Genomic DNA, 27,947 nt, shown 5'->3' with positions numbered 1-27,947 from the left:
TGCTGAATGGATGAATGTGAGCCCCGCCCCTCTATTTGCTCCGCCCCCGGCTCAGCTGGATGGATGTGAGGCTGCCAATTGGGATAAGTGGAGACACCACGTGACCCTCTCCTCCAGTAGATCGGCGCGCAGTCAGCAGCAGCTCATTTGCATGGCCCGTGTATAAATACCGCCGCGGTGGCAGGAGGAGAACAGACGAGATTTTGTCCTCAGTCAGAATGCCCGATCCAGCCAAGTCCGCCCCAGCGCCCAAGAAGGGCTCCAAGAAAGCCGTCACCAAGGTCCAGAAGAAGGACGGCAAGAAGCGGAGGAAGAGCAGGAAGGAGAGCTATGCCATCTACGTCTACAAGGTGCTGAAGCAGGTCCACCCCGACACCGGCATCTCCTCCAAGGCCATGGGCATCATGAACTCCTTCGTCAACGACATCTTCGAGCGCATCGCAGGGGAAGCCTCCCGCCTGGCTCACTACAACAAGCGCTCCACCATCACCTCCCGGGAGATCCAGACCGCCGTGCGCCTGCTGCTGCCCGGAGAGCTGGCCAAGCACGCCGTCTCCGAGGGCACCAAGGCCGTCACCAAGTACACCAGCGCCAAGTGAGCGCCGCCCCCGCTCTCCGGACCCAAAGGCTCTTCTCAGAGCCCCCACCCTGTCTCCAGCGGAGCTGCTCCCGGGTCTCCCCGTTCTCACAGTGGCTGCGGTTTTCCTCCCTGTCAGCTAGATGAGATGCGGTAACGCTATCGGAAGTTACACTACAAGCTCCCCTCCTCCATGCCCGATCACTACTCCCATCATCCTCCTCAGTGTGGCGCTCCCTGGAGAGAGGCTGTGCGGCCGCTCAGTGCAGGAGGACGATGCTCCTACGGGCACATAACGGCTGCGGGGTCCAGAGCTCTGCTATTGGCTGGGAGAGCTCAGCATCTCGTCCCTCATTTGAATTTCCCGCCTATAGTTGAGCTGCTGATTTACGGGAGGAGCCGGTCATGTGACCTGTACCAGCGCCGCTCATTGGCAGGACGGATTAACCCCTCAGTCTCCGAGCACAGCTCGTCTCGTAGCTGCGGTGGAGAACACCTGGGCCTCGGGATTTACACCGATTATTGGGGGGTTTCTGTAATGTAGACCTCCGGCTGTACTGAGCACAGGGCGCCGCTGATCTCCTGATGTGCGGGCGGTGTTAACCCCTCAGTGGAATTGTAGCTCCTCCCCGGGAAGATGTGGGCGGCTCTGAGAAGAGCCTTTGTGCTGTGAGGACGGAGGCGGCAGCATTAACCCCCGAAGCCGTAGAGAGTGCGGCCCTGGCGCTTGAGCGCGTAGACCACGTCCATGGCGGTGACGGTCTTCCTCTTGGCGTGCTCGGTGTAGGTGACGGCGTCCCGGATGACGTTCTCCAGGAAGACTTTCAGCACCCCGCGAGTCTCCTCATAGATGAGGCCGGAGATGCGCTTGACGCCTCCCCTGCGAGCTAGGCGGCGGATGGCAGGCTTGGTGATGCCCTGGATGTTATCACGGAGCACCTTCCTGTGCCGCTTGGCGCCGCCTTTCCCGAGCCCTTTCCCTCCTTTACCGCGACCAGACATCTTCTAGGTGTGAGGAGCAGAGAGCAGTGACTGCTCAGCCCAGAGCCCTCCTATATATGGAGCATGGGCGGACCTGAAAGAGAACTGGGGGCGGGGCTGTTCCTGACCTCCAGGCCCCGCCCTCCACCTCTGATTGGCTGAGCTCAGAAGTGCTGGTGGTTTTCATTTTCCAGCCTGTATATTACATCATATCCTTCGCATTAAAACAAAGTCTCTATATTATATTATCAACCTCCACATTATATTACAGCCTCCATACTACCAGCCTCCACATTCTATTACAGCCTCTGCATTATAGCCTCCACCTTACATTACAGCCTCCATATTACATTACAGCCTCCATATTACATTATAGCCTCCATATTACATTATAGCCTCCACCTTATATTACAGCCTCCATATTACATCTATGTTTCTATTACAGCCTCCATATTACATTGTCTTCCTCCACATTATATTACAGCCTCCATATTACCAGCCTCCATACTACCAGCCTCTACATTACATTACAGCCTCCACATTACATTACAGCTTTCACATTATATTACAGCCTCCATACTACCAGGCTCCACATTATATTACAGCCTCCACACTACCAGACTCCACATTATATTACAGCCTCCACATTATATTACAGCCTCCATATTACCAGGCTCCACATTATATTACAGCCTTCATATTACCAGGCTCCACATTATATTACAGCCTCCATATTACCAGTCTCCACATGATATTACAGCCTCCACATATTACAGCCTCCATATTATATTACAGCCTTCACATTATATTACAGCCTCCATATTATATTATAGCCTTCACATTACATTATAGCCTCCATATTATTTTATAGCCTCCACGATATATTACAGCCTCCACTTTACATTATAGCCTCCATATTATATTACAGCTTCCACAATTTTATTACAGCCTCCATATTACCAGGCTCCACATTATATTACAGCCTCCATATTACCAGGCTCGACATTATATTACAGCCTCCTCATTACCAGGCTCCACATTATATTACAGCCTCCTTATTACCAGGCTCCACATTATATTACAGCCTCCACATTACATTATGGCCTCCATATTTTATTATAGCATCCACATTACATTATAGCCTTCATATTATTTTACAGCCTCCACTTTACATTATAGCCTCCATATTATATTACAGCTTCCACGTTATATTACAGCCTCCATATTACCAGGCTCCACGTTATATTACAGCCTCCATATTACCAGGCTCCACATTATATTACAGCCTCCATACTACCAGGCTCCACATTATATTACAGCCTCCACACTACCAGGCTCCACATTATATTACAGCCTCCACATTAAATTACAACCTATATATTATATCACAGCTTCCACATTATATTACAGCCTCCATATTACTAGGCTCCACATTACATTACAGCCTCCATATTACCAGGCTTCACATTATATCACAGCCTTCATATTACCAGGCTCCACATTATATTACAGCCTCCATATTACCAGGCTCCACATTATATTACAGCCTCCACATTATATTACAGCCTCCACATTATATTACAGCCTCCATATTATATTATAGCCTTCACATTACATTATAGCCTCCACATTATATTACAGCCTCCACTTTACATTATAGCCTCCATATTATATTACAGCTTCCACATTATATTACAGCCTCCATATTACCAGGCTCCATATTATATTACAGCCTCCATATTACCAGGCTCCACATTATATTACAGCCTCCACATTATATTAAAGCCTCCATATTATATTACAGCCTCCACATTATATTTCAGCCTTCACATTATATTACAGCCTCCACATTATATTACAGTCTCCATATTATATTATAGCCTTCACATTACATTATAGCCTCCATATTATTTTATAGCCTCCACATTATATTACAGCCTCCACTTTACATTACAGCCTCCATATTATATTACAGCTTCCACATTACCAGGCTCCACATTATATTACAGCCTCCATATTACCAGGCTCCACATTATATTACAGCCTCCACATTAAATTAAAACCTCCATTTTATATTACAGCTTCCACATTAATATACAGCCTCGATATTACCAGGCTCCACATTTTATTACAGCCTCCATACTACTAGGTTCCACATTACATTACAGCCTCTACACTACCAGGCTCCACATTATATTACAGCCTCCACATTAAATTACAACCTCCATATTATATTACAGCTTCCACATTATATTACAGCCTCCATATTACCAGGCTCCACATTATATTACAGCCTCTTTATTACCAGGCTCCACATTATATTACAGCATCCACATTACATTATAGCTTCATATTATATTATAGCCTCCACATTATTTTACAGCCTCCATATTACCAGTCTCCACATGATATTACAGCCTCCACATATTACAGCCTCCATATTATTTTACAGCCTTCACATTATATTACAGCCTTCACATTATATTACAGCCTTCACATTATATTACAGCCTCCACATTATATTACAGCCTCCATATTATATTATAGCCTTCACATTACATTATAGCCTCCACTTTACATTATAGCCTCCATATTATATTACAGCTTCCACATTATATTACAGCCTCCATATTACCAGGCTCCACATTATATTACAGCCTCCATATTACCAGGCTCCACATTATAATACAGCCTCCTTATTACCAGGCTCCACATTATATTACAGCCTCCTTATTACCAGGCTCCACATTATATTACAGCCTCCACATTACATTATAGCCTCCATATTATATTACAGCATCCACATTACATTATAGCCTTCATATTATTTTATAGCCTCCACATTATATTACAGCTTCCACATTATATTACAGCCTCCATATTACCAGGCTCCACATTATATTACAGCCTCCATATTACCAGGCTCCACATTATATTACAGCCTCCATATTACCAGGCTCCACATTATATTACAGCCTCCACACTTCCAGGCTCCACATTATATTACAGCCTCCACATTAAATTACAACCTCCATATTATATTACAGCTTCCACATTATATTACAGCCTCCATATTACCAGGCTCCACATTTTATTACAGCCTCCATACTACCAGGCTCCACATTATATTACAGCCTCCACATTATATTACAGCTTCCACATTATATTACAGCCTCCAAATTACCAGGCTTCACATTATATCACAGCATTCATATTACCAGGCTCCACATTATATTACAGCCTCCATATTACCAGGCTCCACATTAAATTACAACCTCCATATTACCAGTCTCCACATGATATTACAGCCTCCACATGATATTACAGCCTCCATATTATATTACAGCCTCCATATTATATTACAGCCTCCACATTATATTACAGCCTTCACATTTTCTTACAGCCTCCACATTATATTACAGCCTCCATATTATATTATAGCCCTCACATTATATTACAGCCTCCATATTATATTACAGCCTCCACATTACAGCATCCATATTACCAGTCTCCACATTACATTACAGCCTCCACATTACATTACAGCCTCCACATTACATTACAGCCTCCACATGATATTACAGCCTCCACATTATATTACAGCCTACAGATTTCAGCCTTCACACGGTCCCGAGGAAAGAATGTGGGTTCCAGCGTCAGAGGTAAACGCCAACAGGTTAATTCAGGCTTTCCATACCTCTCATCCGGAGAGACCTGGTCCTGAGTGTCCGGAGGTCCCTCGTGAAAAGGGGGGTACTGTCACGAGGGTATCTAGAGCCACGTCTGAATCCGTTATACCCGGGGTCAGGAGGTCGCAGCGGGTGGCTGCGCGCTCTATATCTAAAGATCACGTTATTTCTTAGTGATTGTTTTCTGTGTTTGCCTTGCTATCCTTTTTGTCTCAATCAGGGATCCGTAGCTTCTCCTCCTCAGCTGTTTCTTGTCTGCCACTCCCAACCTCCTTATATTCTCCCCTCACACTTCTCTAGATGCCAGTTATAGAGCTTCCTGCCTGGACATCTATACTGACCCACTGGAGTTGTGAATCCTGGTTGTCGTTCCAGAGTGCTACCCTCCGGATCCCTGTTGGGCTTCTTGTTGTCTCCTGTTGTCGCCCACCTGGGATTATATGTTGAGTTTGTATTGTCTGTCCTTCCCTTGGTGTTTTCCTTTAGAGTTAGTGGTGCGGACTAGTGTTCCCACCGCCCTGTTCACTATCTAGGGCTCAGCTTAGGGAAAGCCAGGGCTTTAGGCACGTGATCGGCGTACGGGTGAGGAACCCGTCTAGGGACGTCAGGGCAGCCAGGTGCCAGCCGTCAGGTGAGTCAGGGGTCACCATCTTCCCTCTCACTTGGGCAGGGCCTTCCTTATTCCCTCCCTCTGCGTCACGTATGTGATAGTCACGCCGACCGTGATAGCTGCTACGAGATTTCGCCCATTATCGCACACCACCAGCTTCCGAATGCGGCAGTGTGTACCCCAGGGGGCCGAAGGTGTCGTCCTTCCCCCCCCCAGCGGCAGTGTGAACCCCAGGGAGCTGAAGGTGTTCTCCTCCCCCACCCCCCAGCGGCAGTGTGTACCCCAGGGAGCTGAAGGTGTCGTCCCTCCTCCGCAGCGGCAGAGTGTACCCCAGGGGGGCGAAGGTGTCGTCCTTCCCCCCCCAGCGGCAGTGTGCACCCCAGGGGGCCGAAGGTGTCGTCCTCCCCCCCCCAGCGGCAGTGTGTACCCCAGGGGGCCGAAGGTGTCGTCCTTCCCCCCAGCGGCAGTGTGAACCTCAGGGAGCTGAAGGTGTTGTACTTCCCCCCCCAGCGGCAGTGTGAACCCCAGGGGGCCGAAGGTGTCGTCCTTCCCCCCCAGCGGCAGTGTGAACCCCAGGGAGCTGAAGGTGTCCTCCTTCCCCCCCAGCGGCAGTGTGTACCCCAGGGAGCTGAAAGTGTCGTCCTTCCCCCCCAGCGGCAGTGTGTACCCCAGGGGGCCGAAGGTGTCGTCCTTCCCCCCCAGCGGCAGTGGGTGTTACAGGGAGCTGAAGGTGTCCTCCTTCCCCCCCAGCGGCAGTGTGTACCCCAGGGAGCTTAAGGTGTCGTCCTTCCTCCTTCCTCCCCAGCGGCAGTGTGTACCCCAAGGGGCCGAAGGTGTCGTCCTTTCCCCCCAGCGCCAGTGTGAACCCCAGGGAGCTGAAGGTGTCCTCCTTCCCCCCCAGCGGCAGTGTGTACCCCAGGGAGCTGAAGGTGTCGTCCCTCCTCCCCAGCGGCAGTGTGTACCCCAGGGGGCCGAAGGTGTCCTCCTTCCCCCCCAGCGGCAGTGTGTACCCCAGGGAGCTGAAGGTGTCGTCCCTCCTCCCCAGCGGCAGTGTGTACCCCAGGGGGCCGAAGGTGTCGTCCTTCCCCCCCAGCGGCAGTGTGTACCCCAGGGAGCTGAAGGTGTCGTCCCTCCTCCCCAGCGGCAGCCTGTGTTTCAGGGAGAGGAGCGAAGCACCCTCTCTCCCCAGCGGCAGCTTACCATAACAAGGGGAGACACCAATCGCCCAGACGGCGCAGATGGGACCGTGGTCTCTGCGCCTGACCTACCGGGATGCTGGACAGCCTGTCCAGATCCCCCACTACCCTCACCAGGACAACAGAAGGAGGGGGTAAGTACAAATTTTCCTACCAGTTAACTCCTAACGTGGCCTCAGGGTTAACAGAGGCGATGTTAACCCCTGCTGACTCCCATGTTCCTCTGGCTACTGAGCCGGACTATGGTCTCAGCACCCCAGCAGAAGAGCTGGCAGCTGGGCAGAGTGCAGTCGGCGTCTGCCCTCCCTCAAGTCCCCACAGCATGTTGCCCCATCACCACAGCAAAATACCCAGGTGCAGTAACTGTTTCTTGTGGGTGGGTCACCCTTGTACCTGTTTGTTGTGGGTGGGCTACTCGGGCATCTGGTTACTGTGGGTTGGTGGATCAACTAACGGAGGCACTGACCGACAGAAGGTCAGGTGCCTGGTTAGTCTTCCCCCCAAAGGGGAGATGTGTGACAAACTTCCATTTGCCACTGGGCATTATAGAGGACTTATGGCTAGCCTCCTGCCCTACGACTATGGCCCCGGGACATGTTGCCCTTCAGGAACAGTGTGACAGAACTGTGCCGCATGTCTGGACTGTTGGTGGGACCGAACGCGGTCAGCGGTGTATGCTGGGGATTCTGTGGAGCTGGAATCGGATGCGCGGATACACGAACGCCGCTGACCCTTACCCTCTTCCATACTGAACTTTCAGCTCCAGAGACTAAGTCCCGTTCGAAGATGGGACTTAGTAGTTTTTCTGCATGAAATTGACCGACCGCACAGCCCAAATCTATGGAACTGTTTTGGGCAGGAAATTGTGCTTGCGGTCGGTCATAAAGGACTTCCACTAAACTTTTGATCCGCTGGAGGGATTTGTGTGATTTTTGGAAGTGTTTATGTTTGATGTATGCTGAGTTTAAATATGTAATTTTTATGGAGATGGAATGTATGGTTTTAAAGTTACAGTGTATGTTTAAAAACTGTATTTTTACTGTCTGTGATAGTTATGTTAATCCATAATTATATCCCAGACAGAAGAGAGGATTTTGTGTATTCGGGTGGTGATTCCTCTCCTATTGTTCCCACATGTGTATTGGTGGTCTCCCTTTGTCCTAGGAGATAATTGAATTGTCTTCGGGTGTCTCTAGGGCAGAGAGGAGGAAACCATGATGCATTGTGGGGACCTGCATAAATACGGGCGGGTAGCCCTCAATAAAGAGTTCAGCTCAGTTCCTGTTTTTCTAACCCTTCAAAACGTAGCATTGTCTCGTTATTGGAGGGAATTGCTGTATCATGCTGGGGATTGCTATGCTCTGCATATTCCCTGCAGGAGAGATCTTTCCCACACGGTCCTGAATGCTGGAGGTTCATTCAGGGTGGAAGGAAGACGGCGCGGCTCCAGTTAAGCTACGGCGGTTGTGGAGTCTGCGGTGCTTGTGGTGTCCAGTGCGGTGCTTGTGGTCCTCGGCGCAAGCTAGGAAGCGTCCATTAACGGAAGGGGATCCGTTACAGATGCTGTCCAGGAGGTGGGAGGGTCAGGGAGGGAGGGTCTGCTGCTGATTGGCAGGAATGTGTCTGCTGACTGTGAGGTACAGGGTCAAAGTTTACACAATGATGACGAATAGGGGGCGGACCGGACATCGCATATGTTCGCCCACCGCGGCGAACGCGAACAAGTGATGTTCGCTGGGAACTATTCGCCGGCGAATAGTTCGGGACGTCTCTACCCCCAGGACATTGTTGCAGATCGGCTGTGGAGAGGAGGAATCGCTTACCTCCTCCTCCTGGCATTCCTGCGGGGTTGGTGGGGGATCTGTACCGGCCGTCCAGCATCTCGGTAGGTCTGGTGCAGAGACCGCGGTCCCATCTGCACCATCGGAGTTAGGGGTGCTGTCCCCCTGTGGTTGGGGAGAGAGACCGGTTGTCTCTACTCCCTTTACAACCCACTGCTACTGGGGAGTCAGACCGACTGTCTCGACTCTCGGTAACGCTGCCTGGTGCTGGGTAGTGGGTGCGACCATCTCCACTCCTAGTAATGCTGGTTGCTGCAGGGACGGGGGACCGACAATCTCCTCTCCCTGTGATCCTGTCTGCCGCTGGGGAGAGAGACCTGCTGTCATCTTTCCTGGTAAGGTAAGCTGCCGATGGGGAGTCAGACCGACTGTCTGGACTCCGGGTAACACTGGCTGTAGTTGGGGATCTGGGCTGGCTGCCCAGCATCCTTGTAGGGCCGGTGGAGAGACTTCGGTCCCATCTCTACCTCCTGTCGGGAGGTCTTCCTAGAACCAGTCTATGAAGTTCCCTACCTTGGAAGTTGGTAGGAAAGCAGGGGGTATCGCCGCCAAGTCTTTCCAGTTGTAGGGGGGCAGATCTGGCTCTGCTTGTCGGGTAGGTTGGGGATGAACGGAGCTGAGCAGGTGTTGGTAGGTCTGCTCCAGCTCCCACTCCCTTGTTACCAGGTGGGTCATGTCTTTGCTCACCTCCCATCCGCCAGCAAAAACATGCATGCCCATCCAGTAGTCGTAGATGTCCCAAAACATAGACTCCTCCATGCTGCGAGATCAATGTCCTCCTCCAAGGCCTCTCATAGTAACCCAGGTCCATCATAATCCTTCCCTTCAGGTAAGTCGTGCTCGGCCGTCCAGGAGGGATGTTGAAAGACATGCCACCTTAGGGCCCAGTAAGCGTCCTCTAGCCAAAGCTCCTTACATACCAGGCTCTGGAGCTCTGTTACCCACTCATCCAGGGGCTGCTCTCCCAAGAGACCCATCCGCATCACCACACGCTTCTGTAGCCGCTGATCATAACTGAGGAGACTCTCACCTCGCCGCCACTGGGCATTTTCCAGGACATCATACCAGACTTCCATTCTGTCTGCATCCCTGTAGTCCGCGGCCGCCTCCTCGCCATGGAACACTGTCCGAAGACTAGCTGATTCTATCCTGCTGTATCCAGGGGCGCTGTACGGATACTAGCGTTGCCCTCAATATACTCCACAAACTGTGTCTCCGAGCTGCTCCTCCTCGCACTAGGACGCCATCCCACTGCTGCCACCACTGTAAAGGATCTCCTGGCACCCGACTGGGTACCTCCGTTGATGGGTGCTCCTAGTGCTTCCCGAGGGCTCCAAGCACTCCGCTCGACACCGTAACCACCACAGGAACAAGGAACAGGATGGCTGTAAAAATGTTATGGAAAGGGCTAGAGGGCTGAAAATGGCATCAAAATGTGGTTAAGAGCATGGCAAGTGCGCTGCAAACAAATGTGGATAGGGAAATGACTTTAAACAACAAAATACGTAAAAATTAAAACTAATAATCTTGATCTAGGAGGACGAGGTCCATATGGAGTAGGAGGTTGAGGAGGCGGTGGATGTGGCGGTGTAGGTGGAAGCGGCGGTGGAGGAAGAGGAGGAGGTAGCCTACACTGCTTTTTGGTTTTAAATTTATTTATATATTTTTTAAATTAGGGTACACCCCAAAACATTGGGAAATATAACCTGTGATAACGCCCTCCAGCCGTGCTAAACACACGTTCAGAGAGTACACCGGCTGTAGGGCAGGCCAGCACCTCCAAGGGGTAAAGGGCAAGCTCAGGCCATGTGCCCAATCTGGAGACCCAGAAGTTGCAGGGGCTGACCCCTGTCAGTCAGTTCATGTAGGCGTGTGCACACTTACTGCTCCACCATGTTGCACGTCCCCGTGATGTTCACCATCCATTTGGATATCTGCTCTATCAAGTTTCCATGTTCTTTTCTGCGCCTACCATGGTGATCACGGTTAGCGGCGAATCAGGGTTCTACGCCAGAGAGGGAGCGTGAGAAAGAGAGACCACATCCAAGGGAGGTCAATGGCTGCAATGGGATGAAGCGGAAATGTGGGAGAAGCTATTAAAGCAGAAGGATTGAATGAAAGGGCCAATTAAAGACGAATTTTAGAAATTTAAGTCCCTGTCACCTATTCAGAGCAGGGGTTTATTCATGTCAAAAATTGTAAAATGTTCACTGCAGAACACTCCAGTGATGCCCGTGGTCTGATTTGGGTGTCACCCTGCAGTGAACGGGGATCCTTCTCTTCATCCTCCAGACCTGTGCCCTGGCTGGACAGTTGGGTACCTGGCCGCTGTTGGTGCAGGAACCCACCCTCGGAGCCACCTGTGGATGACTGGCCTGATAACTGTGGGGATGATCCCTGTTCCTCCTCCTCTTCCTCCTGTGCCTCATCCATCAGCGCCTGAAGCATTTTTCAAGGAGACATAGAAGTGGGATAGTAAAGCTGAGAATGCCGTTGTAACGGAACGCCTAGCACCCCGACCGGGTACCTCCGTTGATAGATGCTCCTAGTGCTTTCCGAGGACTCCAAGCACTCCACTTGACACCGTACGCACTGCAGACCCCACGATCCGCCGAAGCTTGGTTGAGGTCTCACCGTCTCCTACCCACCCTGGACCTACGACAAGGCTCCAGGCTCCAGTGGGTGAACCTTTCCTAAAACCAGAGAGCAGGAGCAGCTCTTAAAAGAGCTAGTAGTTATAGCCAGGGGAGTATAGCAAATCTCCCAGCGTATAGCAATCCCCAGCGTCGATCAGTTACCCAAACATCAGCCTCAACATGATGAAGGATAAAACAGGAACACTTTATTGAGGGCTACCCGCCCGTATTTATGCAGGTCCCCATCTGGTGGACACATCCCTAGGGGACCAGAATGAAGACTGTGACACAGGACAGATATGCAGCAATTCAGAATACACAGACACAATACATCCCCACAATGCATCATGGTTTCCTCCTCTCTGCCCTGGAGACACCCGAGGAGTAATTCAATTATCTCTCAGGACAAAGGGAAATCGCCAATACACATGTGGATACAACAGGACAGGAATCAACACCCAAACACACAATGTCACACCCCCACAGCAAACAGACATTTAACATATTCCCAGAGAGCTCAAGTCTGAGTGCATATAATTAGGTGAATGGCACTCAGAATACACAAATACAATAAAATTAGCTATCTGGGTATCCTCACATAACAAAATACAATTGCAAAGACAGATTTAAGCTGTGCGGCCGGTCTGTCTGCTCCTTTAAAGTTAGTATGGGCCATAATCCTGAGGCAAGAGGCTGGTAGCCAGGCCCCTCCGAAACCCAGTGGCGAGGTTGGTTTCGACACATATCTCCCCCTCCCAGGGAAGACTCACCAGATACCTGACCTCATGCCGGTCGGTATCTGAGTTAATCTGGCAGTCCACCCACAACCCAATACTGGACCTGTTGAATTTTGGGGCCTGGCTCTGTTCTGTATGTCCCCAGCTGTTGAGGGGGCATCTGCTACTCCTTGCTTCCTTGTTGCTCTCTAGCTTGGAGCTGTAGGTACTTGGTGGGCAGAGGCCGACTGCGCTCTGCCCCGATGCCAGCTCTTCCACTGGGGTAGCCTGTGGGAAGTCCGGCTCTGGAGAAGAGGATAGGGGAGGGCAGAGGCAGACTTCGCTCTGCCCAGATGCCAGCGCTTCCGCTGGGGTAGCCTGTGGGAAGTCCGGCTCTGGAGAAGAGGATAGAGGAGGACAGAGGCCAACTGCGTTCTGCCCAGATGCCAGCATTTCCGCTGGGGTAGCCTGTGGGATGTCCGGCTCGGGAGAAGAGGATAGGGGAGGGCAGAGGCCAACTGTGCTCTGCCCAGATGCCAGCTCTTCCCCTGGGGTAGCCTGTGGGATGTCCGGCTCTGGAGAAGAGGATAGGGGAGGGCAGAGGCTGACTTCACTCTGCCCAGATGCCAGCTCTTCTACTGGGATGTGGTCAGGGAATCCTATCCCCAGGACCTTGTTGCAGATCGTCTGTGGAGAGGAGGAATCGCTTACCTCCTCCTCCTGGCATTCCTGCAGGGTTGGTGGGGGATCTGAACCGGCCGTCCAGCATCTCTGTAGGGCCGGTGGAGAGACCTCGGTCCCATCTCCACCTGCCATCGGGAGGTCTTCCCAGAACCAGTCTACGAAGTTCCCTACTTTGGGAGTTGGTAGGGAAGCAGGGGGTATCGCCGGCAAGTCTTCCCAGTTGTAGTGGGGCAGATCTGGCTCTGCTTGTCGAGTAGTTTGGGGATTAATGGAGCTGAGCAGGTGTTGGTAGGTCTGCTCCAGCTCCCACTCCCTTGTTACCAGGTGGGTCATGTCTTTGCTCACCTACCTTCCGTCAGCATAAACATGCATGCCCATCCGGTAGTCGTAGATATCTTAAAACCTAGACTCCTCCGTGCTGCCAAGATCAATGTCCTCCTCCAAGGCATCCCATAGTAACCCCGGTCCATCAAACTCCTCACCCTCGGGTCTGTCGTGCTCAGCCATTCAGGGGGAATGTTGAATGACAAGCCACCTTAGGGCCTGGTAAGCGTCCTCTAGCCAAAGCTCCTTACATACCAGGTTCTGGAGCTCTGTTACCCAGTCATCCAGGGGCTGTTCTCCCAAGAGACCCATCCGCATCGCCACACGCTTCTGTAGCCGCTGCTCATAACTGGGGAGACTCTCACCTCGCCGCCGCTGGGCATTTTCCAGGGCATCATACCAGACTTCCTTTCTGTCTGCATCCCTGTAGTCTGCGGCTGCCTCCTCCTCCTCGTCATAGAACGCTGTCCGAAGACTAGCCGATTCCATCCTGCTGTAGCCAGGGGCGCTGTACGGATAGTAGCGTTGCCCTCAATTTAGTAAATCCACGAACGGTGTCTCCGAGCTGCTTCTCCTCACACTAGGACGCCATCCCACTGCTTGCCACTAAATGTAACGGAACGCCTAGCACCCCGACCGGGTACCTCCGTTGATAGATGCTCCTAGTGCTTTCCGAGGACTCCAAGCACTCCACTTGACACCGTACGCACTGCAGACCCCACGATCCGCCGAAGCTTGGTTGAGGTCTCACCGTCTCCTACCCACCCTGGACCTACGACAAGGCTCCAGGCTCCAGTGGGTGAACCTCTCCTAAAACCAGAGAGCAGGAACAGCTCTTAAAAGAGCTAGTAGTTATAGCCAGGGGAGTATAGCAAATCTCCCAGCGTATAGCAATCCCCAGCGTCGATCAGTTACCCAAACACCAGCCTCAACATGATGAAGGATAAAACAGGAACACTTTATTGAGGGCTACCCGCCCGTATTTATGCAGGTCCCCATCTGGTGGACACGCCCCTAGGGGACCAGAATGAAGACTGTGACACAGGACAGATATGCAGCAATTCAGAATACACAGACACAATACATCCCCACAATGCATCATGGTTTCCTCCTCTCTGTCCTGGAGACAACCGAGGAGCAATTCAATTATCTCTCAGGACAAAGGGAAATCACCAATACACATGTGGATACAACAGGACAGGAATCACCACCGAAACACACAATGTCACAACCTTCCCAGCCAACACAGACATTTAACATATTCCCAGAGAGCTCAAGTCTGAGAGCATATCATTAGGTGAATGGCACTCAGAATACACAAATACAATACAATTAGCTATCTGGGTACCCTCACATAACAAAATACAATTGCAAAGACAGATTTAAGCTGTGCGGCCGGTCTGTCTGCTCCTTTAAAGTTAGTATGGGCCATAATCCTGAGGCAAGAGGCTGGTGCCAGGCCCCTCCGAAACCCAGTGGCGAGGTTGGTTTCGCCACAGCCGTCATCACCGCTGGCCATGTTGGTGGAGTTCTCGAAGCAGCGTGACACGGCACACAAGTCAGTTTGGCTTTGTCTTTACATTAGCATTACATGTATGACGCCACGCTGTGTGTAGACTTTCCACAGGAATAGCCTTTTATATCTGGGTGTTCTCTAATCATTTACAAGAGGGGTTTGAGGGCGAGTAGGAATAAGGCAGGGATAGGGGGCAGCCCAGCCTCGCTCTCTTGTGTAAATCCTGAATGGGGAGGATAAGGAATGATTCATGAGTAATCTGGCAGTTGGAAATGCGCACATTATAAAGATGGCCTCTATGATGGAATGAGGGAAATGAAGGTGACATAAAACGTGTCCCATATAGGTCCCGTCCACCCTGTTGAAGGCCTCCTCAGCGTCTGTCCCCAGTAGAACCAGTGGATGTTTCTTCTGAGACACTATCTGAAGTAGGGACAGCACTCTCCTCGTATTGTCCTTCCACTCTCTACCCGCCACAAACCCGACCTGTTCTGGTGAAATTCAGGATAGCGCTCGGGATCCCATCCTGCTTGCTAACAGACATAACAAGGATATAAGTCTGTAGCTGCCGCAGTTTGCAGGATCTTTCCCTTCCTTATAGATCAGAGTAATATAAGCTTCCAGTGATTGCTTTGGGATTGGGACGCTGGACAGATAAGCGCTGAACGTGTCTGTCAGTCGTGGGAGAAAAACTGAGAGGAAGGATCTGTAATAGGAGCATGGGAAGCCATCTGGGCCTGGAGCTATACCCAACGGGCAGTTCAGCATGGTGGACCGGACCTCATCTATGGAGAAAGGTCCTAACAGCTCAGCGTGCGATGCGACCAGGATAGAGGGTAGAGTGATGCGTGAAAGACATTTGGTAATGGCTGGGATTCTGTCTTGTGTCTGGTTGTTCTGCTCCGTGGAGTGGATTTGGGGGGCAAATTGCAATGTGAGGGCAGTGTGGGGGCAAATTGCTATGTGGGGGCAGTGTGGGGGCAAATTGCTATGTGAGGGCAGTGTGGGGGCAAATTGCTATGTGGGGGCTGTGTGGGGGCAAATTGCTATGTGGGGGAAGTGTGGGGGCAAATTGCTATGTGGGGGAAGTGTGGGGGCAAATTGCTATGTGGGGGAAGTGTGGGGGCAAATTGCTATGTGGGGGCAAATTGCTATGTGGGGGCAAATTGCTATGTGGGGGCAGTGTGGGGGAAAATTACTGTGTGGGGGCAAATTACTATGTGGGGGCAGTGTGGGGGAAATTGCCATGTGGGGGCAGTGTGGGGGCAAATTACTATGTGGGGGCAGTGTGGGGGCAAATTACTATGTGGGGGCAGTGTGGGGGAAATTGCCATGTGGGGACAGTGTGGGGTAATTTCTTAGTGGGTACAGTGTGGGCAAATTACTATGTGGGGACAGTGTGGGGACAGAATTACTATGTGGGGGCAGTGTGGGGGCAAATTACTATATGGGGCAGTGTGTGGGCAAATTACTATGTGGGGGCAGTGTAGAGAAAATTACTGTGTGGGGGCAGTGTGTGGGCAAATTACTATGTGGGGGCAGTGTAGAGAAAATTACTGTGTGGGGGCAGTGTAGAGCAAATTACTGTGTGGGGGCAAATTACTATATGGGGTAGTGTGTGGGCAAATTACTATGTGGGGGCAGTGTGGGGGCAAATTACTATGTGGGGGCAGTGTAGAGCAAATTACTGTGTGGGGGGCAAATTACTAAATGGGGCAGTGTGGGGGCAAATTACTATGTGGGGGCAGTGTGGGGGCAAATTACTATGTGGGGGCAGTGTAGGGCAAATTACTATGTGGGGGGCAAACTACTATATGGGGGCAGTTTGGGGGAAATTACTGTGTGGGGGAAAATTACTATGGGGGGATTACTATGTGGGGGGCAGTGTGGTGGAAATTACTATATGGGGGTGTTGCTATTGGGGAGGCACTGTAGAGGCAATTCTATTATTTCTGGGGACACTATACAGGGATTATTGCCTGGAGCACAATAGAGGGTCTCTAGGGGACATTATAGCTGCTGTGGACACTATAGGAACATTTGGGGTAATTTATCAGACTGGTGTAACGCAGAACTGGCTTAGTTGCCCATAGCAGCCAATCAGATTCCACCTTTCATATTTGACAGCTCTTTTGGAAATCCAGTTCTACTTTACACCAGTTTGATAAATTACCCCAATTATGTCTATTAGGGTCACTATTTTTTCAGCAGTATAGTACCTGGGGCATTGGGGGGCACAACGGGCACAGTATTGGGGGTGGCAGCAGGATGACACTGTGGGGACACCAGGATGAGGAGGTTGATGGAAAAATGGAGAAATCTAACGTGTCTGTTACAAACTGTAGAGACGAGATGCGGCTGAAAGAATCTGTCATGGTGGTCTGGGTCAGATGGAGGAGATGAGGAAAGAGAAGGTCTACATGACAGGAGATGTCCCTGGATGTAGGAGGTATGTGGTGCTGTATTCTCCTCCATGTCTTTTTTATTATAATTATATGTATTTTAAATTTGGTGACCAAATTTTTCAGTTTAGGACCCAATTTGGGGTATTTTTTTTTAGTCTGAAGATGTCATATAATCTAAGAAGAGACTGTGGCGCCCATGAAGCACCGCAGCCTCTTCATACAATAAAAAAACTAAACTAAAATGGAGGAGGGGGGGGGCCCAAGTTGGGTAGACGGCCCCGGGCCTATCATGCACTTAATCCGCCCCTGGGTAGTCCCAACTTCATGTGAAGCTCAGCTTCAGGAAGCATACAGCCATCTGAATCCAAAATGTCGGATAGGGGGAGCTTGGAGTACCTTAAGGGGATAGGACAGCTTTCTCTTAACTCTTTAGGGGCTAGAGCTGAAACATCTGTAACGAGTAAGAGAGGAGCGGGTAGTGCCAAAGCCCCACCGCTGGCCGAGAACCACCCCCAACCTTTAATGTGTTACCAATCATGGGGTTGGGTATCAGGCTAGGTGACGGAGGTGGTCTGTCAGCCGGCAGGAGGGCTCGGGCAGGGGTGTGAAGAAAGGCATTCTCCAGGGGAAGCCATGTTTTATGGGAGGGGCTTCTAACCCAGGCCACACCCCTGGAGAGTTGGATAGCTTTCAGTTTCAGGGTCAGGCAATACCTCCGTGAGCTCTAGATTTAGTAAGCGTGTCAAATGAGATAGGTGAGCTTCTCCCTGCCATATAGATCTGCGCATCATCTTACTCAGGGCGATAGAAGAGTTTTTGGGGGTCTCAATAGGGAGTACTTGCATCAGATAGGTTAGTCTTGGAATTACCACCAGAGACATGAGGATGTTCTTCCTCCCAAACCAGGAAAGGTATGGAAAGTCCAAGGAGTCCAGCTGGGCGGCCATTGAGAGTAGAAGGGGTTTGTACTTCATTGTATATAAATCAGATAGACAGGGAGTGCGCTTCACCCCAAGACATGTTAGTTGTTGGGTGCGCCAGTTACATGCGGAGTTCTTCTGGATGGACGAGAGAACAGGGGGTGAGAGGCCAATATGTAGGACCTGAGATGTGGAGGGGTTCACTGTAAAACTGGACAGGGAACCAAAGTGACTGAGTATGGAGAGGAGGGTCTCCATAGATTTGCAGGGGTTAGTTGCTGGGTGCGGTTTTATTACTCTTTTTTGGTGCCCGGCAGCGGGCACAGTGTCATTGCGCCCAGTGCCACGACCTCTGCCTGACCCATCAGCATAACGCCCACTCCCCCGTCCCTTAGTGCTGGCCTTCTTCATACTGACGGACCTTTTACTGCCCACAACAGACCGTCCTCAGGTGCAGGGCGGTATATGACACGGCACAGATCCGGGACAGTATTACTGTCATCTGCAGACACTGCTGTATGATGGCGGTTATATCTAGGACTATGTTACTCCCAATATATGGCCTGAAGCGCTCAGACGGGGCAGAGATGCAATGCGCGGCCATTAACGGTTTCTAGTGCAGACAAGAAAACTGGGTGCAGATTCAGTGGAATTTGTGTCTATGCTGATCCTCACTTTCTCCCAATATATGGCCTGAAGCGCTCAGACGGTATTCTAATGCAGAGCACGGAGATGAATGGGTTAAACAGCTGACAGCAGCAATGTGGTCAGATTCTGGGGCACAACCGGCTGTTTTCACGGCTCTTCTTCCGCTCTCTGCCGGATACACAGAAGGTGCTGCACAGACGGCAGAAGTCAGACGCCTTCTAGTAGGAGAGACAATGAAGAGGGGTTTGTGTCAATTAGAAATATATAAAAAGTGCAAATCTGCCCTTGAAATTGCTGCCAATTAAAAGGACTTTTGGGTCTTGGAAAGGTCTTGAGAAGAGTAATGTGCGACCCCGATCTCCCTGACCGGCAATGAGCCGACCCCGTGACCGGGGGCCATATAGCAGGACGCGCTCCGGCCAGCCAGTCACTGTGATGCCAGGAGAGAACATGGCCGATGGCGATACTTACCTGCATGGTTATTGGCTGCTAAGAAGGCGCCAGACGTGCGGGGAGGAGACTGGAGCATGGCGCTACTCGGCCGAGCGCTCGCTCATCACTGCACGGCTCGCGGCTTCTGATGCTTTGTCTCCATGAGCAGAGAAGGAAGGCTTCACAGACGTAGAGATGGCAGCAGAATGGCAGCGGGGCAGCTGTGAGCGGTGGAGGCTGCCGCCAGGGATGGTGGGTCTCCTGCTGGACTGCTGGGATCTGACAGTCTCTCTGCCTATGGAGATCAGCTATCCTCTGGCCGCGGCTTTGTCTGCTTCCCATACTACTGGTGCCGGGATATCAGGGGACCGTTCTGTTGGAGGAGGACTTCTAGAGGTCAGCGCTCTGGGCTAGCCTTACAGACACAGAAGGCATCGTCCTCCAATAATGCCGTAAAGAGACATCTCAGCCTCCTCCTCAATAGGCAGCACGGGGTCCTCCACCGGCGGCGCACGCGCTAATCCACATCTGTCCACCACTGGTAGGAATGTGCGCCATGGAACGTCGCCCTGGCAGCCATCCTCCAGTAGATGAAGGTCACAAACGGCGAACCCCCATCTCAATGGGCAGGGGATTGGCAAAATATGCATTACATGGAGACTGTAATGTAGAGGCCGGTAATACGGAGGCTGTAATATAATGTGGAGGCCGGTGATGTAACATGGAGGCTGGTAATATAGAGGCTGTAATATAATGTGGAGGCCGGTAATGTAACATGGAGGCTGGTAATATTTAGGCTGTAATATAATGTGGAGGCTATAATGTAATGTAGAGGCTGTAATATGTTGTTGAGGTTGATAATATACTATGGAGGCTGTGATGTAATGTGGAGGCTGGTAATATGGAGGCTGTAATATAATGCATAGGCTGGAAATATTAAGGCTGTTATATAATGTAGAGGCTGTGATGTAATGTGGAGGCTGGTAGTATGGAGGCTGTAATGTATTGTTTAGGATGTGATGTAATGTAGAGGACAGTAATATGGAGTCTGTAATATAATGTGGAGGCCAGTAATGTAACATGGAGGCTGGTAATATTTAGGCTGTAATATAATGTGGAGGCTATAATGTAATGTAGAGGCTGTGATGTAATGTGGAGGCTGGTAATATGGAGGCTGTAATATAATGCATAGGCTGTAAATATGAAGGCTGTAATATAATGTAGAGGCCGGTGATGTAACATGGAGGCTGGTAATATAGAGGCTGTAATATAATGTGGAGGCCAGTAATGTAACATGGAGGCTGGTAATATTTAGGCTGTAATATAATGTGGAGGCTATAATGTAATGTAGAGGCTGTAATATGTTGTTGAGGTTGATAATATACTATGGAGGCTGTGATGTAATGTGGAGGCTGTAATATAATGTAGAGGCTGTGATGTAATGTGGAGGCTGGTAGTATGGAGGCTGTAATGTAATGTTTAGGATGTGATGTAATGTAGAGGACGGTAATATGTAGTCTGTAACATAATGTGGAGGCCGGTAATGTAACATGGAGACTGTAATGTAGAGGTCGGTAATACGGAGGCTGTAATATAATATGGAGGCCGGTAATGTAACATGGAGGCTGTAATGCATTGTGGAGGCTGGTAATATTTAGGCTGTAATATAATGTGGAGGCTATAATATAATGTAGAGGCTGTAATATGTTGTTGAGGTTGATAATATAATATGGAGGCTGTGATGTAATGTAGAGGCCGTTAATATGGAGGCTGTAATATAATGAAGATGCTGTAAATATGGAGGCTGTAATATAATGTTGAGGTTGATAATATAGAGGCTGTGATGTAATGTGGAGGCTATAATGTAATGTTGAGGCTTTAAATATGGAGGCTGTGATACAATGTTTATTTTGATAATATAATGTGGAAGCTGTATTATAATATGGAGGCTGTAATGTAATATAGAGGCTGTAATATCATGTGACGGCTGGAAAATAATTTGGAAGCTGTAATATTATGTGTAGGCTGTAATATAATGTGGAGCCTGATAATGTAATGTGGAGGCTGTAATGTAATGTAGAGGCTTGTAATATTGAGGCTGTAATATAATGTGGAGCCTGATAATGTAACATGGAGGCTGTAATGTAATGTAGAGGCTTGTAATATTTAGGCTGTAATATAATGTGGAGGCTATAATGTAATGTAGAGGCTGTAATATGTTGTTGAGGTTGACAATATACTATGGAGGCTGTGATGTAATGTGGAGGCTGGTAAAATGGAAGCTGTAATGTAATACATAGGCTGGTAATATGAAGGCTGTAATATAATGTGATGTAATGTGGAGGCTGGTAGTTTGGAGGCTGTAATGTAATTTTTAGGATGTGATGTAATGTAGAGGACGGTAATACGGAGGCTGTAATATAATGTGGGGGCCAGTATGTAACATGGAGGCTGTAATATAATGTGGAGGCTGGTAATGTAACATGGAGGCTGTAATGTAATGTGGAGGTTGGTAATATTTAGGCTATAATGTAATGTAGAGGCTGTAATATGTTGTTGAGGTTGATAATATAATATGGAGGCTGTGATGTAATGTGGAGGCTGTTAATATGGAGGCTGTAATATAATGAAGAAGCTGTAAATAAGAAGTCTGTAATATAATGTTGAAGTTGATAATATAGAGGCTGTGATGCAATGTGGAGGCTATAAAGTAATATGGAGGCTTTAAATATGGAGGCTGCAATATAATGTTGAGGTTGATAATATAATATGGAGGCTGTAATATCATGTGAAGGCTGGAATATAATGTGTAGGCTGTAATGTAATGTGGAGGCTGTGATATTATGTGCTACCTGATAATATGGAGGCTGTAATAAAAACATAGATGTAATATGAAGGCTGTAATATAAAGTGGAGGCTATAATGTAATGCAGAGGCTGTAATAGAATGTGGAGGCTGGTAGTATGGAGGCTGTAATATAATGTGGAGGAAGATAATATAATATAGAGCCTTTAATATAATGTAATGCAGAGGCTGTAATAGAATGTGGAGGCTGGTAGTATGGAGGCTGTAATATAATGTGGAGGAAGATAATGTAATATGGAGGCTGTAATAAAAACATAGATGTAATATGGAGGCTGTAATATAAGGTGGAGGCTATAATGTAATGCAGAGGCTGTAATAGAATGTGGAGGCTGGTAGTATGGAGGCTGTAATATAATGTTGAGGTTGATAATATAATATAGAGACTTTATTTTAATGCGAAGGATATGATGTAATTTACAGGCTGGTAACATGGAGGCTGGAAAATGAAAACCACCGGCACTTCTCAGCCAATCAGAGGTGGAGGGCGGGGCCTGGAGTTCAGGAACACTGCTCCTAATTGGCAGCCTCACATCCATCCAGCTGAGCCGGGGGAGGAGCAAATAGAGGGGCGGGGCTCACATTCATCCATTCAGCGGAGCAACAGGAGAGGCGTGGCTCACATTCATCCATTCAGCAGAGCCAGGGGCGGAGCCGCAAGAAGGGAGGGGCTCACATCCATTCATAGAGCCGGGGGCGGGGCTAACATCCATCCATTCAGCTGAGCCGGGGGCGGGGCTAACATCTCTCTTCCGTCTATCAGGGCCTCGCTGCTCTGCTGATAACCGCCCCGCCCCTCACTGCGCCCCGCCCCCTGCTGGTAGTGATGCCGCCGCTGAGTGTACTGTGCCTGCAGGGGGGTCGTGCGCTCTATCCCTGGACACCAGCGCAGCGATGGAGCCGCTCTTCTCCGCACAGTGACTACGGGACTGTTCTCCCCTTCTCCGGTGGGGGGCGGGAGAAGGCGGCCACTGACGGGTTAATACTGAGCAGGCTATGGGGGCGGGGCTATAGAACTAGTACCATGGCTTTTGAAATTCCCGCTCAATTACCGTCCGGTAAGAATTCAGCGGCCGTGGACAAGCTCCGCCCCCCGGCTCAGAGAATGAATAGCTATGAGCCCCGCCCCTCCTGCTGCTCCGCCCCCGTCTCATCTGAATGTATGGATGTGAGCCCCGCCCCTCCTGCTGCTCCGCCCCCCGCTCTTCTCAGAGCCCCCCCCCTTCTCTAGGACGGAGCTGCCGCATTGTGTGAATACATGGAAGCCTCATGTCCGAGGCGGATTATTCCCTCATTATAGACCACTGATCGGGAGGATGAGGGGAGTAGTGATCGTATACTCGGGAGGATGAGGTAGTAGTGATCGTATACTCGGGAGGATGAGGGGAGTAGTGATCGGCCAGAGAGGAGGGTGGGGGGAGTAGTGATCAGTGAGGAGGATGGGGGAGTAGTGATCAGACACTGAGGAGAATGAGGTCAGTAGTTATATGGTATTGAGGATGATTAGGGGAGTAGTGGTCAGCCAGTGAGGAGGATGAGGGCAGTAGTGATCTGCTAATGGATGATGTGAGCCCCGCCGTGCGCTCTATCCCCGGACACCAGCGCAGAGAGCAGGAGAAGGGGCGGAGCTATAGAACAAGTGCTTTACAGTGATTGGCTGATCTCTGGCTTTTGAAATTCCCGCTCAATTACAGTCCGGTCAGAATCCAGCGGCCGTGGAGGAGCAGTCCATTACACACAGGGGACGAACCCTCTACAGCAGCAATGTCTGCCCGTACTGGCAGCAGGTCAGGAGCGGTAAGTGCCCCTGTGTGTAATGGACGCCTCCTGCACAGCGGAGATCAGCGGCATCGCCAGCTCAGTCGTACAGACCATGTGGGCGGCTCTTAGAAGAGCCTTTGGTTCCGGGGGGCACAGCAGCAGAGCCGGGCTCACTTGCTCTTGGCCGACTTGGTGCTCTCGGTCTTCTTGGGCAGCAGCACGGCCTGGATGTTGGGCAGGACGCCTCCCTGGGCGATGGTGACGCCGCCCAGCAGCTTGTTGAGCTCCTCGTCGTTGCGCACGGCCAGCTGCAGGTGGCGGGGGATGATGCGGGTCTTCTTGTTGTCGCGGGCGGCATTGCCGGCCAGCTCCAGGATCTCGGCGGTGAGATACTCGAGCACAGCGGCCAAGTAGACGGGAGCGCCGGCGCCCACCCTCTGGGCGTAGTTGCCCTTGCGGAGGAGCCTGTGCACTCGGCCGACCGGGAACTGGAGCCCTGCCCGGGAGGAGCGGGTCTTGGCCTTAGCCCGGACTTTGCCTCCTTGTTTGCCGCGTCCAGACATCGTTCTCTACAGCAGAACAGCGAGGAAGACTCTGATGTGTGTGATCCGGAGGAGCCGCCTCCTGCCGCCTTTATAGGCTGCTGCTCCGCCCCCAGCGCCGCTCATTGGGTGGATTAGAAGCCTCCAACGAAGACAAGACTCGTGGAGAAGCCAATGAGAGGCGCTGGGCGTGGCTTATGACGCGGGTACAGGTCACATGACCGGCCCCTCCCGTAGATCAGCAGCTCATTTGCAGTTGGGGACTATAGGCGGGAAATTCAAATGAGCGACGAGATCCTGAGCTCTCCCAGCCAATAGGAGCAGAGCTCTGGACCCCCTCAGCCGTTATGTGCCCGTAGGAGCGGAGCCTCGTCCTCCCGCCCAGCACTGAGCAGCCGCACAGCTGCCAGAGAGGAGGATGAGGGGAGTAGTGATCGGGCACTAAGTATGAGGGAAGTAGTTATATGCTATTGAGGATGATGAGGGGAGTAGTGATTGGGCAATAAGGAGAATGAGGGAAGTAGTTATATGGTATTGAGGATGATGAGGGGAGTAGTGATCGGGCACTAAGGATGAGGGGAGTAGTTATATGGTATTGAGGATGATGAGGGGAGTAGTGATCTGCCAGAGAGGAGGATGAGGGAAGTAGTGATCGGGCACTAAGTATGAGGGGAGTAGTTATATGGTACTGAGGAGGATGAGGGGAGTAGTGATTGGGCAATAAGGAGAATGAGGGAAGTAGTTATATGGTATTGAGGATGATGAGGGGAGTAGTGGTCAGCCAGTGAGGAGGATGAGGGCAGTAGTGATCTGCTGAGGGGAGTGGTGGTAATATAATATGGAGGCTGCAATGTAATGTGGAGGCTGTAATATAATATTGAGGCTATAATGTAATGTGGAGGCTGTAATATAATGTTGAGGTTGATAATATAGAGGCTTTAATATAATGCAGAGGATATAATGTAATTTACAGGCTGGTAATATGGAGGCTGTAACATAATGTTTAAGCTGTGATGTAATGTAGAGGCCGGTAATACGGAGGCTGTAATATAATGTGCAGGCCGGTAATGTAATATGTAGAGGCCGGTAATACGGAGGCTGTGATATAATGTGCAGGCCGGTAATGTAATATGAAGGCTGTAATATCATGTGGAGGCTGGTAGTATGGAGGCTGTCATATAATGTAGAGGCTGTGATGTAATCTTGATGCTGAAAATATGGAGGCTGTAACATAAAGTTTAGGCTGTAATGTAATGTAGAGGCTGAAATTATGGAGGTTGTAACATAATGTTTATGCTGTGATGTAATGTAGATGACGGTAATATGGAGTCTGTAATATAATGTGGAGGCTGGTAATATAAAGGCTGCAATATAATATGGAGGCTATAATGTAATTTAGAGGCTGAAAATATGAAGGCTGTAATATAATGTTGAGATTGATTATACAAAATGGAGGCTGGTAGTAGGGAGGCTGTAATGTAGAGGCTGGTAATACGGAGGCTGTCAATTAATATGGAGGCTGTAACAATGTTTAAGCTGTAATGTAATGTAGAGGCCGCTAATATGGAGGCTGTAATATAATATGGAGGCTGTAATGTAGAGGCTAGTTATATGGAGGCTGTGATGTAATTTGGAGACTGAATATATGGAGGCTGTAACAATGTTTAGGCTGTGATGTAATGTAGAGGGCGGTAATATGGAGTCTGCAATATAATGTGGAGTCTGGTAATGTAATATGGAGGCTGGTAATATTAAGGCTGTGATGTAATGTGGAGGCTGGTAGTATGGAGGCTGTAATATAATGTAGTATGGAGGCTAATGTAGAGGCTAGTAATATGGAGGCTGTAATATAATATGTAAAGGCTGTAATGTAGAGGCTAGTAATGTGGAGGCTGTCATATAATGTGGAGGCTGTGATGTAATATGGAGGCTGTCATATAGTGTGGAGGCTGTGATGTTATATGGAGGCTGTAATGTTTAGGCCCTGATGTAATGTAGAGGCCGGTAATATGGAGGCTGTAATATAATGTGGAGGCCAGTAATGAAATATAGAGGCTGTAATGTAATGTGTAAGCTGGTAATATGAAGGCTGTAATATAATGTGGAGGAGGCTGGTAGTATGGAGGCTGCAATGTAATGTAGAGGCTAGTTATATGGAGGCTGTGATGTTATCTGGAGACTGAATATATGGAGGCTGTAACATAATGTTTAGGCTGTGATGTAATGTAGAGGACGGTAATATGGAGTCTGCAATATAATGTGGAGGCTGGTAATGTAATATGGAGGCTGTAATGTAATGTGGAGGCTGTAATATAATTTGTAGTCTGTAATGTAAAGCAGAGGCTGGTAATATTAAGGCTGTGATGTAATGTGGAGGCTGGTAGTATGTATGGAGGCTGTAATATAATGTAATGTGGAGGCTGGTAGTATGGAGGCTGTAATATAATGTAGAGGCTGTGATGTAATATGGAGGCTGTAATGTAATGTTTAGGCCCTGATGTAATGTAGAGGCCGGTAATATGGAGTCTGTAATATAATGTGGAGACTAATGTAGAGGCCATTAATACGGAGGCTGTAATATAACATGGAGGCTGGTAATATTTAGGCTGTAAAATAATGTGGAGTCTATAATATGTTGTTGAAGTTGATAATATAATGTGGAGGCTTGGTTGTAACCTTGTCGCACTCTGTTGTGGCTTGGAGTAGGGTTCCCGCCCCAATTAAGCATTAATAAACAAAACTCCAGCGTGATTTGCAAGTAGTGTTACTTTTATTGGAATTGCGGCTTCAGCGTAACGTTTCGGCCTATTGGCCTTCTTCAGACTAATGCCGCTGGTGATGGTGAGAAGAAATTGGCGCTCTGTGGCAGTGTAATGCGGAAGTACCGGAAGACTCTCACCAGCGGTACTTCCGCATTACACTGCCACAGAGCGCCAATTTCTTCTCACCATCACCAGCGGCATTAGTCTGAAGAAGGCCAATAGGCCGAAACGTTACGCTGAAGCCGCAATTCCAATAAAAGTAACACTACTTGCAAATCACGCTGGAGTTTTGTTTATTAATAATGTGGAGGCTGTAATATAACATGGAGGCTGGTAATATTTAGGCTGTAATGTAATGTGGAGGCTGTAATGTTTAGGATGTGATGTAAGAATTCAGCGGCCATGGAGAAGCTCCGCCCCCGGCTCAGCTGAATGGATGGATGTGAGCCCCGCCGTGCGCTCTATCCCCGGACACCAGCGCAGAGCTGGAGAAGGGGGCGGAGCTATATAACAAGTGCTTTACAGTGATTGGCTGATCTCTGGCTTTTGAAATTCCCGCCCAATTACAGTCCGGGTAGAATTCAGCGGCCAAACCCTCTACAGCAGCAATGTCTGCCCGGACTCCCTGCTCTTCCCTTCCGTCTCTTTGTCCTAGACGTCCCCGCATTCTCCGCCATGTCCTGAGCTCCAATCCTATCCCCGCCCCCATAGCACCGGTGTATCCCCGAGTGCCCGGCTCTGTGGATCCATCCAGCCGCTCGTCCTTCACTACCTCCTCCTCCTCAAGTGTCCAATCACTCCCCCCATCCTCCTCAAGTGTCCAATCACTACTCCCCTCATCCTCC

The 27,947-nt window shown here is 49.8% G+C and overlaps 2 protein-coding genes across 2 annotated transcripts; one reads left to right on the top strand and one right to left on the bottom strand.

Moving 5' to 3' along the window:
- Positions 1 to 218: 218 nt before the first annotated feature.
- On the top strand, positions 219 to 27,947 carry LOC120982682 (histone H2B type 2-F). The gene is made up of 2 exons (XM_040412939.1): positions 219 to 802; positions 27,920 to 27,947. The coding sequence occupies exon 1, from the start codon at positions 219 to 221 to the stop codon at positions 597 to 599; it is 381 nt and encodes a 126-aa protein (XP_040268873.1). The 3' UTR covers positions 600 to 802; positions 27,920 to 27,947.
- LOC120982666 (histone H2A type 1-like) lies at positions 23,898 to 24,361 on the bottom strand. The gene has a single exon (XM_040412924.1). It carries the CDS (start codon positions 24,359 to 24,361, stop codon positions 23,969 to 23,971), a length of 393 nt encoding a protein of 130 aa, XP_040268858.1. The 3' UTR covers positions 23,898 to 23,968.

The sequence above is a fragment of the Bufo bufo genome (assembly GCF_905171765.1).
Source record: "Bufo bufo chromosome 1 unlocalized genomic scaffold, aBufBuf1.1 SUPER_1_unloc_1, whole genome shotgun sequence".
Classification (NCBI taxonomy): domain Eukaryota; kingdom Metazoa; phylum Chordata; class Amphibia; order Anura; family Bufonidae; genus Bufo; species Bufo bufo.
This window is presented reverse-complemented; position numbering and strand designations above follow the sequence as displayed.